At 38.5% G+C, this 15,156-nt stretch overlaps 1 protein-coding gene and 1 long non-coding RNA gene across 5 annotated transcripts in view; one reads left to right on the forward strand and one right to left on the reverse strand.

Moving 5' to 3' along the window:
• Nucleotides 1-14,787, forward strand: part of mapkbp1 (mitogen-activated protein kinase binding protein 1) — a 61,768-nt gene extending 46,981 nt beyond the window's left edge. For 2 of the 4 annotated variants that reach the window (XM_049595931.1, XM_049595934.1), the window contains exons 16-31: nt 1,810-1,885; nt 2,017-2,128; nt 6,622-6,685; nt 6,816-6,944; nt 7,062-7,198; nt 7,937-7,986; nt 8,737-8,886; nt 8,993-9,127; nt 9,424-9,548; nt 9,637-9,764; nt 9,861-10,082; nt 11,090-11,171; nt 11,293-11,777; nt 11,891-12,607; nt 13,215-13,300; nt 13,646-14,787. In XM_049595931.1, coding sequence (XP_049451888.1) covers nt 1,810-1,885; nt 2,017-2,128; nt 6,622-6,685; nt 6,816-6,944; nt 7,062-7,198; nt 7,937-7,986; nt 8,737-8,886; nt 8,993-9,127; nt 9,424-9,548; nt 9,637-9,764; nt 9,861-10,082; nt 11,090-11,171; nt 11,293-11,777; nt 11,891-12,607; nt 13,215-13,300; nt 13,646-13,888 — 2,941 coding nt within the window. In that variant the 3' untranslated portion in view covers nt 13,889-14,787. The remainder of the gene's footprint in view (nt 1-1,809; nt 1,886-2,016; nt 2,129-6,621; nt 6,686-6,815; nt 6,945-7,061; nt 7,199-7,936; nt 7,987-8,736; nt 8,887-8,992; nt 9,128-9,423; nt 9,549-9,636; nt 9,765-9,860; nt 10,083-11,089; nt 11,172-11,292; nt 11,778-11,890; nt 12,608-13,214; nt 13,301-13,645) is intronic. The other 2 variants (XM_049595933.1, XM_049595932.1) reach the window with 2 other exon arrangements.
• On the reverse strand, nt 7,050-9,503 carry LOC125900742 (uncharacterized). Its single transcript, XR_007450872.1, has 4 exons — nt 9,363-9,503; nt 8,973-9,119; nt 8,712-8,848; nt 7,050-7,179 (listed from the first exon to the last, which is right to left on the reverse strand). It is a non-coding gene; the product is annotated as an uncharacterized LOC125900742 (long non-coding RNA).
• Nucleotides 14,788-15,156: the final 369 nt, after the last annotated feature.

The following is a 15,156-nucleotide window of genomic DNA, read 5'->3' on the forward strand; positions in this document are numbered from 1 at the left end:
TGTAGGAACTTTGGCCTCCTGTGACCTAACAATCAGCTCAAGATCAGCAGGAAATAGTTGATTTAATAACTCGCATGTTTATTTGACAGTTTTCTAGTTTTCATTTTAATATTCATTCAGTCATTTTCTGTAACCGCTTATTCTGTTATGGGTCGCGGGTGCTGGAGCCTATCCCAGCTGACACTGGATGAGAGGCAGGGTTCAGCCTGGACAGGTCACCAGACTATCACAGGGCTGACACATAGAGACAGACAACCATTCACACTCACATTCACACCTACGGACAATTTAGAGTCACCAATTAACCTGCATGTCTTTGGACTGTGTGAGGAAGCTGGAGCACCTGGAGGAAACCCACGCTGAGACGGGGAGAACATGCAAACTCTGCACAGGAGGGCTCCCCCACCCTGGGTTCGAACCAGGAACTCTCTTGCTGTGAGGCAACAATGCTAACCACTGCATCACTGCGCTGCCTGATTTTGATATGATATAATAATAATAATAATAGTAGTAGTAGTAGTAGTAATAATAATAATTATAATAATAATAATAATAATAGTAGTAGTAGTAGTAATAATAATAATAATGATGATAATAATAGTAATAGTAATAAAAATAGTATTGTTTGGCAGTAGAAGTCAAGAATCAAATATTCAGACCAGCACCTGAATGCACCACAAATATGACAACACAGAGCAGCCGCACTCACTGGGTTTAAGTTTATATATTTGCACAATAGTAAGATACAATGTACATACAGAAGAAGTAATTTCAGTGCCAGAGAGTAAGGAAGCCTAAAAGGCTTTTTTCAAATAACTGAAAAAAGTGACATTAAGCAAGAAAATAAAACAAAATAAGCAATTAACAAAGAAATGAGGAACACATAACACAAAAAATATTTATATACACAACAGAAAACCAACAGTAATAAAGGGGGAAAAACAAACCTAAAATAAGATCTGAATAATCAGCAGAAAAGAAATGTCAAAAGATTCAAGATTTAAATGTGATCTAAAAGCTGACATAAAATATTTTAATGACATATTTAATTAATTCCATAACTGAGGACCTCTGTATTTGATTTTTTTAAAAATAAGTTTTGATATAGGGCAATATGGTAAATGGAAATCATTGTTTTGCCCTGTGAGTGAATGTTTGAAGATAAAATAAAAACATAATAAAATGTATCTGGAAGATCTTTCCTGTAATTCATGTATCTTCTAACACATATTCATAAATCCATTTATTCATCCACTGTTGTTCCAGATATGAGGAGTTCATCCTTTCCGTTTTTTATTGTTTATTTGAACTCCACATGGTTTCCAGTTTGTCTTTATCTGGTTTCCTGTATGGCTGCTGTGTGTTCAAGCTGCCCCCTGCTGGTCAGAGTCGGACCAACAAAGCAGAGACAAAAGTCTCAGTACAACACTGGTGTTCTGTCTCATAGTGTTTTATCAGTTAGTTTGATATCTATGACTCTCAATGTGGATCTGCTGCAGCAGGAAGCTTCAGGACCAATAGGAATCATTGTCAGTGTGCTGTTGATGTGTGCTGTCATCCCACATTGCATTGCACAAAGGAAATGGAGGAACCACTCAGAACAAAACACAGTTTATATGAAACAGCTCAACAAACATAGAATCAGTGAAGTTTTGAAAAACATTTAGTTTAATCTTTGTTTATGAACTGCAATATTTTGATGATGATGATGATGATGATGATGATGAAGACAACAGAATTGTTATGAGACTTGTCAGTGGACCAAAATTGATGGACTGCTTCTTCTTCCTCCTCTTCCTCTTCCTGCAGGATCTTTAACATCAGCAACGGTAAACAGAAGAAGATGTACAAAGGCTCTCAAGGAGAGGATGGGACTCTCATAAAGGTAGGTCACAGTATCCATCCAAAATCAGCTTGCTGTTACCATGGCGATGTTTCCACAGTAACAGCAGGTGTAGATAATTCATGAACATTTAGCTGCCAGGTATTAGCTGCCTCCTCCTCTGTCCTCCCCAGGTGCAGATAGACCCGTCAGGTCTCTACATCGCCACCTCCTGTTCGGACAAGAACATTAGTATATTTGACTTCTACTCTGGAGAGTGTGTGGCCACCATGTTCGGACACTCCGGTCAGTAAACCACTGGGTCAAATAGCCCATTATTGTTTGTATAAATAGATGTATTTATGAATTAATTTTTTAAATTTAAATTTTATCGTACCATGTCTTCTTTAATCAAATGTTTATGACAAACATTCGTATGACTTTTTCATATTAAATTTGTATGACATACTATACTTAGACTTTGTAATGACTTTTTGCAACATTCTATATCAGAACTGTTTTCATGACATTTTTCTACATACAATACTATAACTTTTTTTTCAACATACTATAGTATTACTTTGTGAAATGAGATTTTTATGAGATGACTTTTTTTGACATATTTTACTATGACTTTTTATATGAAATTGCTATGTTATGACTTCTTTTAAAGAAATTTTTGGGACGTACAAAACTTTGATTGTTTTCATTAAAAATGTTTAAATGCACGACTATAACTTCTTTTTGAGCTGTTTTTTGACATATTAACTTTCTAAAGCTGTCTTTACGACCTACTTTTGCTGACTGAAGTGTTTTAATGACATACTATACTCTTGACTTTGACTCATAAAATTTTTTGCAACATGCTGACTTTTTGTAGTTTTTTCGACATTCTGTGACTTTTTTTATTGAAAATTTTCAACATATTATATGGTGACTTTTTAAACTGACGTGCTATACTATGACTTTTTTCACTGTATATTTTCATCATACTATACTATGACTTTATCAGCTGAAAATTTTTATGACTTTGACTGTTGGATTAATGAAATTTTTCTACAAACCATGCTTTGATTTTTTTCATTCAACATGCCAGAACTTTTTTGATTTAAAATTTTGGACATACTATACTGTGACTTTTTCGATTAAAAATTTTCAACAAGATATACTATGAATTTTTTCATTAAAAGTTTTCAACATGCAATACTATGACTTTTTTAATGAAAATTTTCAACATACTATACAATGACTTTTTGGAAATTTTTTTTTTTTGGACAAACTACACTATGACTTTTTGGATTAAAAGATTTCGACACACTATACCATGACTTTCTTCACTAACAATTTTCAACATACTATACTATGACTTTTTCGATTAAAATTTTTCAACATACTGTACTATGACCGTTTGGATTAAAATTTTTCGACATACAATACCGTAACTTTTTTCACTAAAATTTTTCAACATACAATACTGTGACTTTTTGGATTAAAAATTTTCAATGTACTATACTATAACTTTTTCACAGAAAATGGTTGGTTTTTGGAATAAAATCTTTTGACAAACTACTATGACTTTTTTCATTATTTTTTTTTTTTTTGAACTTACTATACTATGACTTTTTGGATTCAAATTTTTTGACATACTATACTATGACTTTTTGGATGACACATTTTTCGACATACTATATACTATGACTATTTTCACTGAATTCTTTCAACATACTATACTATGACTTTTATGATTAAAATTTTTCGACATACTATACTATGACTTTTTGGAATAAAAATTTTCGACATATTATACTATGACTTTTTCCACTGAAAATTTCGACATACTATACTATGACTTTATCAACTTAAAATTTCGACATACTATGACTTTTTTCACTGAAATTTTTCGACATACTATACTATGACTTTTTTTCCTCTGAAATTTTTCGACATACTATACTATGACTTTTTGGATTAAAAATTTTCAACATATTATACTATGACTTTTCCCACTGAAATTTTTTGACATACTATACTATGACTTTTTTCACTGAAAATTTTCAACATACAACACTATGACTTTTTTCCACTAAAATTTTTTAACATACTATGCTATGACTTTTTGGATTAAAAATTTTCAACATACTATACAATGACTTTTGTTCCGCTGAAATTTTTCAACATACTATACTATGACTTTTTCCACTCAAATTTTTCAACATACTATACTATGGCTTTTTTTAAAATTATTCAACATAGTATCCTGTGACTTTTTGGATTAAAATATTTCAACATACTATACTATGACTTTTTCCACTGAAAATGTTATCAACTTAAAATTTCGACATACTATGACTTTTTCACTGAGATTTTTCATCATACTATAGTATGACGTTTTGGATTAAAAATTTTCAACATACTATACTATGACTTTTTTCACTAAAATTTTTCAACATACTATACTATGCCTTTTTTTTACGAAATTTTTCGACATACTATACTATGACTTTTCCCACTGAAATTTTTTGACATACTATACTATGACTTTTTTCACTGAAAATTTTCAACATACTATACTATGACTTTTTCCACTGAAATTTTTCAACATACTATACTATGGCTTTTTTCAAAATTATTCGACATAATATCCTGTGACTTTTTGGATTAAAATATTTCAACATACTATACTATGACTTTTTCCACTGAAAATGTTATCAACTTAAAATTTCGACATACTATGACTTTTTCACTGAGATTTTTCAGCATACCATACTATGACTTTTTGGATTAAAAATTTTCGACATATTATACTATGACTTTTTCCACTGAAATTTTTCAACATACTATACTATGACTTTTCCCACTGAAATTTTTTGACATACTATACTATGACTTTTTCCACTGAAAATTTTCAACATACTATACTATGACTTTTTCCACTGAAATTTTTCGACATACTATACTATGACTTTTTCCACTAAAAATTTTCAACATACTTTTTTCACTGAAATTTTTCAGTATAATATACTAAGACTTTTTGGAATGAAATTTTTCAACACACTATACTAAGACTTTCTGCACTGAAAATTTTCGAAATACGATACTATGACCTTTGTCACTGAAAGCTTTCAACATACTATACCACGACTTTATGGATTAAAATTTTTCGACATACTATACTATGACTTTTTCCACTGAAAATTTTGACATACTATATGATGACTTTTGTTCCACTGAAATTTTTCAACATACTATCTATCCTATGATTATTTGGATTAAAATATTTTGACATACTATCCTATGATTTTTTGGATTAAAAATTTTCGACATACTATACTATGACTTTTTTCACTGAAAATTTTCGACATACTATCCTATGACTTTTTGGATTAAAATATTTCGACATGCTATACTATGACTTTTTGGATTAAAATTTTTCAACATATTATACTATGACTTCATCAACTGAAAATTTCAACATACTATACAATGACTTTTTTCACTGAAATTTTTCAATATAATATGCTATGACTTTTTGGAATGAAATTTTTCGATGTAGTGTACTAAGACTTTCTGCACTGAAAATTTTTGAAATACAATACTATGACCTTTTTCACTGAAAGCTTTCGACATACTATACCATGACTTTTTGGATTTAAATTTTTCGACATACTATACTATGACTTTTTTCACTGAAAATTTCGACATACTATACTATGACTTTAACAACTTAAAATTTCGACATACTATGACTTTTTTCACTGAAATTTTTCAATATAATATACTATGACTTTTTGGATGAAAAATTTTGACATACTATACAATGAATTTTTGGATTAAACTTTTTCGACATACTATAGCATAAGTTTTTTCACTAAAAGTTTTCAACATACTTTTCTATGACTTTATCAACTAAAAATTTCGACATACTATACTATGACTTTTTGGATTAAAATATTTCGACATGCTATACTATGATTTTATCAACTGAATATTTTGACATGACTTTTTTCACTGAAATTTTTCAACATATACTATGACTTTTTGGATTCAAATTTTTCGACATTCTATACGGTGATCTCGTCAACTAAAAATTTCGACATGCTATACTATGACTTTTTTCACTTAAATTTTTCAACATACTATACTATGACTTTTTTCATTTAAATTTTTCAACATTCTATACTATGATTTTTTGATTGAAAATGTCACCATACTATACTATAACTTTTTTTAACTGAAATTTTTCTACATACTATACTATGACTTTTTCGATTAGAATTTTTCAACATACTATACTATGACTTTTTTCATCAAAAATGTTCGATATACTATACTATGAATTTTTGATCAATATTTTTCTCTTTAGTGATCTTTAAAAGCCATTATACATTTCAGTTTTTATAAAAATATTAATTATCCTATTAATACATCCTGTACACAAAAAAAATCATAAAAGTTTCTGAAACTTTCTGATGTATGTAATTGTATGTATGAATTGTTAAGTCCAGCTCTTTCATGAGCATTTTAAAGAAAGGAGGTCCACACAGCAACAAGGAAACAAATTTATTTAAGAAATTGAACTACAGCAAACCATTCTGTGAAGTCAGCAGTCAGAATTTATGTGAAACTACAAATATTAACTGATAAAACTGATAAACGTAACACAATCAAACCAGACTATCAAGTCGAGTTTCTGAGAGGCATCAGTCTCACATGAGGGGAATCAACATGTGTATGTCTTAGACTATGAGTAATGAATATTTAACACCAACACTGTTTCTGTTTGTCTGTCCGTCTCTCAGAGATAGTAACCGGTTTGAAGTTCAGCAGTGACTGCAGACACCTGATCACAGTGTCTGGAGACAGGTACGTCTCAGCTCACTGAGCTCATATCCAAATGTTCAGCGTATGTTTGGAACAGTTTTTAATTAAAGTCAGCTCAAAATATGTTGCTCAGTGTTTTTCAATAACTAATGAAACCTCTGTATGTTTGCAGCTGTATTTTTGTGTGGCGTCTCAGTCCAGAGTTGACCATCAGGATGAGGCAGCGGCTCGCTGACCTCCGTCCTCCAAGCAGCACTCAGACCTCCCAGAATGCACCTCAGCAGAAAGTGGTGAACCTCAGGTAAATGTTCAGCTCCATTCACAGCTGCTCTACTGCTGCTGATACCTGATGTTTGTTGAACTGGTGTAAACACAAACTGTGATGAATTATGTCCCAACTTGTGTGTGTGTGTTGCAGCAGGGAGGTGTTGTCTCCTCGTGTCGTCACAATGTCTTCCGACAGCGACAAGGAGGAGGAAGAGGATGAGGAGGAGGAGGAGGAGCGTAGTTGTCCTTATATGGTCACAGCAGGATGCCTGGTGGAGGAGGAGACAGGTCTGTTACCATGGTTACAAAACATGCTAGCCTGGAGGTTTTCTTAGTTAAGGAAAACCTCATTTACTGTGTTAAAAGCAATTTTACAGCGGTAAAGGTTTCCATGGAGATTGTTTGTTTGCTTGCTAATATTTAAACATTTTAAGGAAAGCGTAAAGAGAAGATTTAAGAGTGTTTTGTGCAGCCGATTTTATTTTGAGGAAACTTTACGGAAAATCTTAGCTTATGGTGATTTGTGCAACAGGCCCCCAGATCTTTTACTTGAGTTAAGTAGTGCCACGGTGTAGAAATACTCTGTTACAAGTAAGCAAAAGTCTGGTGTGGAAAACTAAGTAAAAGTGCAGAAGTATTAGCATCAGAATATACATACAGTATACAATATTTAAGTACCAAACGGAAAAGTACTCGGTGTGTAGAATGCCTCCTGTCATGGTGTTTTATCATTATGAAATATTATATTTTTCTGTTTTTTATCACTAATGAATACACGTAGAGTATTTTAATGTCGTAGTTCATTTAAGTGGAAACAATTTTAGATACTTTATGTATTAGTTGAAAGATAAAGTGGCATAAAATGGAAGTACTTATGTAAAGTATGACATAACTGTACTGATTCAGTTCTTGATTGATTGTACTTTGTTACATTCCCACACTCGTTTGTGTTCACAGATGAATTGTAGCTCTTCAGTTAATGAGCGAAATAAATTGTGTCCCGTTTGTTGTGTTTTTTTGTTTCAGAAATGACTGATGACAAGTCCGACTCTCAACACTGCAGAGACAACAGGAAGGTCAGTGGATGTGACGAACCACGTTACAGTGATTTAGTATCATTATACCTGCGTGCACTGGTGACAGCTGAGGCTGGAGGCGTTATGTTTTCAGGTTGTCCGTCTGTCTCATTCTTGTGTACGCAATAGCTCATGAACACCTTGAGGGAATTTCTTAAAACTTGGCGCAAACGTCCACTTGGATTCAACGATGACCTGATTAGAATTCAGTGATTGAAGGTCAAAGGTGACTGTGACTAGGGCTGGGTTATATAGTAATCGATTCATCTGCTTCAAATTAATCTTCATCAGAATAACCTGATAACAATTCATAAAATCCAAGATCGATCTTTTAATATGCGCTCTTTTCCATGGATATGTGAGGCTTTAACCTCGTTAATCTCATTGTAAGTAAACGGGCTGCTGCGCTAAATTATTAATGGCCGTAGTTTTGAGAAGCTCTGACGTTGCCGGCTCTTTTATCTGTAACTGTTAGCTTACTGTTTTTATGTTTTGATGTCATTTATTATCGTGCGTCCTCCTCCTGCATTCTGAATAAAAAGCAGGAAAATGAATAGAGACTGCAGAGATATATATATATATTTTTATGCACAAATTATGAATTTGTTCTCTTGAATTTACAAATGGTGGCCATGAATTAACAGAACATGTGGGTTTAAACACATTGCTGTTTTTTATGTTTAAGGTCGAAAGTAACACAGTGATGTCCCAGTAGAAACATGTACCTCAGTGTTTCTTTGTGACCCTCAGGAGGCTTCAGGGGGTCGACTCCCACGTCGTCAGTGGTCCAGGAGGATGGGTAGCGACGGAGTCCTGATGGTGAAGTCCATGTTGGACCTGAGACTGCTGGAGTCGTACTGCCCTGACAGACAGGAGGAGGAGCAGGAGGAACAGGTGGAGGTCAGAATGCTGACAGAAACTACAACATACCAAACTCTATTAAAAAAAAACACCTGATTTTAGGATAAACGCAGAGTAAACCTCACCTTCTGTCCATCCCACGCAGGTGAATACACACTCCCTCGATGTTAACACCTCCCCTTGTAGCCCGAGAAGGAGGGCCCCAGGTGTGGAGGCAGGGCTGTACAGGACCAATCAGGAGCTGGGGAGCACCGTCAGTCTGCAGGTCACCTCTGCATGGGTACGAACACACACACACAAGCTAACGTCAGGATCACTTTGGAGCCTTTGACAGTATTCATGGTCTTCTTCAGCAAATAGAACTTGCTCAGGTGTCAGTCACCTGATAATAGGAAGTCAAACATGGGTGGAGATTAATATTCATCATCAGACACCTGAGAAAGTTCAGCTCTCTGAGGAAGGTCATGACATACGGTAGAAAGCCCAGGAAGTGAACCTGAGAAATATTTAATCACCAGTATGTCCTGAGGTGAAGAGTGATGGTTGACTTGATGGTGTGTGATTGTGTCTGTCCAGGTGGAGGATGAGGTGAAGACCAGTCAGAGGCCAGACTTCATCCGGCTGTCCAATCAGAGCCCAGACAGGGAGCCTCTTGTGCTGTATCCCGACGAATGGGAGGACAGAGTGAGCCTGGCAGGAAGGTAGGACTGTTTGTTGATTTCATCATCAGCACAGATTCCCTTTGTGTTGGATGTTGACTCTGTCTTAAACTCCGCCCCTTCCTGTCAGTGAGTTCCAGGTGAAGGAGGTGTGTCCCACTGCGACAGGTGGACGTCAGGACAAACCCAGTCCAGACAGCGGCTGCTCGCTGGGATTCAGCTCCACAATGTCCAGTCCTGTTAGACCTGCAGGAGACGGTGAGACAGACAGACAGACAGAGAGGCAGGCAGGCAGATTTCTTGTATCACTCACCTATAATGAGTCATCTTTATTCCCTCTGTCCCGTCTGTCAGACTCGGAACCCACAGAGCCTCTCAGTGTCGATGGAAACTCCTCGGAGCTGGAGATGGAGGAGGATGATGAGGAGGGAGGAAGAGGAGGACGAGGAGGAAGAGGAGGAGGAGGGGGAGGAACAGGAGGAGAGGTCAGGGCCTCTCAGGTCGTCCCTCAGACTCCAGACCAGGAGGCTTTCCTGAAGGAACACTTTGTCACACTGGCCGACCTCTCAGGCTCAGGTACAGTCAGAGTCTGAAACACATCGACACTGAAACACTAACACTGTCAGCACTGTCATTACTGTCAACACCATCAACACTGTCAAAACTAGTAAAACTTTCAACATTGTCAACACCATCAACACTGTCAAAATTAGTAAAACTTTCAACACTGTCAACACTGTCTACACCATCTACATTGTCAAAACTAGTAAAACTTTCAGCACTGTCAACACCATCAACACTGTCAAAACTTGTAAAACTTTCAACACTGTCAACACCATCAACACTGTCAACACTGTCTACACCATCTACACTGTCAAAACTAGTAAAACTTTCAACACTGTCAACACCATCAACACTATCTACACCATCAACACTGTCTACACTAGTAAAACTTTCAGCATTGTCTACACCATCAACACTGTCAACACCATCAACACTGTCTACACTAGTAAAACTTTTAACACTGTCTACACCAACAACACTGTCTACACCATCTACACTGTCAAAACTAGTAAAACTTTCAGCATTGTCTACACCATCAACACTGTCAACACCATCAACACTGTCTACACTAGTAAAACTTTTAACACTGTCAACACCATCAACACTGTCTACACCATCAACATTGTCAACACCATCAACACTGTCTACACCAACAACAGTGTCAACACTGTCAACACCATCAACACTGTCTACACTAGTAAAACTTTCAACATTGTCAACACCATCAACACTGCCAACACCATCAACATTGTCTACACCAGCAACACTGTCAAAACTAGTAAAACTTTCAACACTGTCAACACCATCAACACTTTTAACACCATAAACACTGTCAGTACTATTAACACCATCAACATCTTTAATACTGTCAACATTGTTGTGTTTCAAAGGTACATCAGGCTGTTACTTGATAAATGCTAATAAATAAAACACTTTTTTAGGGGCAAATAAAAATGGACTTTAGGCAAGTGAAAAAAAATATTAATGTTAAACCCTGAATGTAAACTGTGTGTTGACAGGAAGTCCAAGCAAAACGTCTCACAGCTCCAATGAGAGTCTCAGCATCTCCTCAAGATTTCTCTCCCAGAATTCTGCTGCAAGGTAGAAATTCACTTCCTGGTTCCTCAACGTGTTTAGTGATCTGATCAGTCTTAAACCATCTGGTTCTGGTTCTTTGTTGTGTTTCTGATAAAAAAAAAAAGTTGTTTCCTCTGCTTCGTAGTCGGGCTGTGTTTCCTCTCCCATCTCGCACCACCAGCGGAGGAGGTAGTGGAGGTGGAGGTGGAGTGGAGACAAAGGCCCGTCCTCTGGTCTCAGAGGTACGACCTCTGATGGAGGAGAACCAGAACCGTTCCCAGGACAGGAGGGTGACGTGGAACCAGGACCAAACACAGAAAATGAAGCAGAACCAAACATCCTCCCTTCAGGACCAGGTACAGTCCCAGGACAGGAAAGACCAGGACCAAACTCCGTCTTCTCAGATCGGGAACCAGATCCAGCAAGGTACAGATCAGCAGCAGAGCCAGGTGGAGGAGGAGGGGGCAGTCCAGCAGACCCACCGGCCCTCACCACTAAAGAAGAAGTTTCAAACCACAGTGGAGTCCAAGAGAAGCCTGGGCCCGACAGCCCGGGCCGCTGCCTCCCATCTGAACTCGTCCTCTGGACTCCGGAAGTCTCAGTCAGTTCAGAGCCTGCTGAGCGACACAGGTGAGACTCTGACGTCACAACACACGTGACGAGTAAGACCCTGACCCAAACTGGAAGGTTCCTATAGAACAGTTTTTAGACCTGAATATAACACTGTCTCTTTCTCCCTTCAGGAGACTCCTCTCTTTCCACATCCTGTCCATCAAGAGATGTCCCCTCTCAGCTGCTCCTCCCCCCGCAGCGTCCCACCACCCTCCCCTCCTCACCCAGACGTCCCCCGTCTATAGCCCCTCCCCCTCAGAGACCCAGTCCCGTTGCCTCCCCCAGGTCCCCCCAGCAGGAAACAGTCACTGCTCCTTCTGCCATCACCACCCCGAGGAAGTCTTCATCTTCCTCCTCCACTCCGGTGGCATCTCGCTCCTACATGAGCCCCACTGCCAGCTCCATGGCCAAGATGTCACGCTCTGTCTCAGTGGGCGACGGCCTCAACATCCCCGAATCCAGCGAGGATCCTGCAGTGACATCATTATCAACTGCAGCGGTAACTTCCTCCTCTCAGGTCAAAGACACTCCACCGCCTCTTGTTGCTGTGGTGCCCTCCATCGCAGCTCTGGCCACACACCCCCACGCTGCCGTTGTCCCCGTCGTTGTTGCCTCCTCTTCGTCTCTAGGTAACCATGGTAACCAGGTGGGCCCTGCCCCCCGTGGTCTCCAGGCTCGGGTCCCTGGCAGCAGCAGACCGCTCCCTGACAAGCCCTCCCTCGCCTCCTTGTCTTCCTCATCGCGGCCTCCTCCGGTCTCCGTTTCCCCACTGACTGCCCCCCGGCAGGAGGAGGAGCCTCACACTGCTGTAGGCAGCAGCGGCAGCTTGGAGCAGAGAGACGACGCAGGTTTGGACTCTCAGCCTACTCCTCTTCATCCCTTCATGCTGTCACCTCTACATCTGGGCTCAGCGCTCTGGCTGCACCCCTTACCTTCATTTTCCTCTTCACCACTGCACCCCTCCTCCTCCTCCTACTACTCCTCTCGCTCCGTACTGACGGGTGAGGTTTCACTCCTTTTTGTTTAAAGTCATCTGTCACTTCTTCGCTACATTGCACTGGGATTTTTTTTTTTTGTTCTTGTTCTTAACTCTCTCCGTCAGAAACAGTTCTGCTGAAACTGGGTTACACAGTGAAGTGTGTGTGTGTGATTGTATACTTGTACTTGTTACATAGTGGGGACTGAAGCTTATTTCACCAGAGTGAGGACATTTTTGGAATGTGAGGACATTTTGGTCCTCTCTTTTTCAAAGGCCTGTTTGAGGGTTAAGACTTGGTTTTAAGCTTTGGGTTGAAATAAGGTGAAGGTTAAGGTGAGGTTTCTTTGGGGTTTGGCATTTAGCTTTAATGGTTAGGTTAAGGTAATGGGCTTGAGATTGCAGTATGTTACTAAAGGTCCTCACAAAGATAGAAGCACCTTACACCATACCTTCTCTCTTTCTCTCTGTGTGTGCAGACCAGCCAATCAGTGTGGAGACATGCAGAGCTCTGACCAATGAGCTGCAGAGCTGCTTCAAGAGAGCCACACACCTGTACAGGAAGGTGAGTGTGTGATTTGACGATGTTTATCAGAGTCAGACATAAATAGAATTATGTACATGTTGAAGTTAAAACTTACCTTAGGGAAGGCCATTTGCGTCCTGACCCAGTAGGTAAAAGAAATCAGGTGTCGTTGCCAGATTGGGAGACTTTTTAGTATCATTCAAGTGAAAAGTTAGACTGTAGGTCAACACATCAGCTCCTCATGAAGTAGCCATAGGACAGTGGAGCGCAGGGTTAAGGTTTTGAAGACAGAAGAAGTCTTGGGGAGACCAATGACATCAGCAGCAGACCAATGTTTTCAGACAACTTCTCAGTCTGACACTCACCTGTCTTTCTCTCCTCCAGGTGAGCGGCTCCTCCCACAATGACTCCACACCTGACCAACATCAGATGGCCGTCGTCCTATCAGAAGCCTTCCAGGCCATGAGGGCGGAGCTCGACTCTCTGCCACTCGGCGCCCCGAGCATGCTGGGAGTGGAGGGGGGGTTGGGAGGAGTGGGGGAGGTGAAGACGGCAGCTCTGCTGGAAGAGTATTCTCTGCTGCTGCTGCAGGCCGTTCACAGGAGGATTAACAACACTACAGACTGAACACTACTCCTCTTCATCATCTCCTCCTCCTCTTTCTTATCTCTTCTTACCTTTGTCCTTTTTGCTTCAGCTCTTCCTCGCCTTATTTCTTTTTATCTACTCTGTCTCTGGTCTACCTCCTCTTCCTCCTTTTTACTTTTCCTCATCTATTCAACCTTCCAGCTTTGCTCTTCATCTTTTTCCTCTCAGTCCTTCTTGTCCTTTTCATCCACAACCATCTTCTTCTAGTTTTCCTCCTCATATTCTTCTTCATCCTCCCTCCCCGCTTTCTTGTTTTCCTCCTCTTCTGTCTGGTCCTGTTTCCAAATCCTCCATCTTTTTGTCCGTCTTTTTTTTATCCTCGTAGTCTTTTCCCCCTCGTCTCTTTTACTTAACTACTTTGCCTCCTTGCTTTCCCCTCCTCTTCCTCCTCCTCATCTTCACAGATGAAGGATCTGAAGCCATTCTGATTTCGTCTGGACTTTTATTCCCTTTTTACTGTTATGCAAGAATCTCTCTGGTCTTAAGGAACGACATGTTTTTTAGAAACTGAAGTTTTTATCAACTTGTTTTTTAAAAGACATTTTTCCTTTTTCATTCCCGTCGTTTGTTTGGAGGGAATCTGAACAGCTCGTTTGGATCAATGATTATTGATTAGTGTCGTAGAGACATTGATGTTAGACTGTAGAGACTTTTTAAAGGAGTAAACAGCAATATGAGATGTTTTGTCACACTGTTTGATTTGAACAAACTTTAATGTTCTTCTGTTTGATGTAAATGTCATTTCCTGAGTTCACTTGAATCCAAAACAGACTTCCTGTTTGAAATGTCACAGCGAGTTCAAGTGAGATTTTAAGTTTGTATTTATTCTCTTGATGTTACAGTTTGACTGTCAGACTACTGAACACTGACTCTTTATCCTTCACCAGACTTCACAAACTGAGCGCCATGTTTTTCAAAGTTATTTTTAATTGTAACAGGAGGATGTACATTTTTATAATTGTTATTAAAACGAACACTTTTAGGGATTTTTGGGTTTAAATTAGGGGTCAAATTGTTTCTAACAGTTTGTTGTAACGGCAACTTTCTCACTAACCAACAGGTCAAAGTTCAGTTTGAAACGTTTTCATGTTTTTTGTCAAAATCTAATAAAAGTTTGGGACTTATTTTCAGTTTTGTTTTATTAAGGTAAAGAATATTTATTAGCTTAATAAGTGTAAACATTATTTTACTGTCAGTCCATCCTGGTTGTATCAAGAGGAAGTCTCTCACCCTACCAAAACAAAAGT

Source organism: Epinephelus fuscoguttatus, linkage group LG14 (assembly GCF_011397635.1).
Source record: "Epinephelus fuscoguttatus linkage group LG14, E.fuscoguttatus.final_Chr_v1".
Taxonomy (NCBI): Eukaryota; Metazoa; Chordata; class Actinopteri; order Perciformes; family Serranidae; genus Epinephelus; species Epinephelus fuscoguttatus.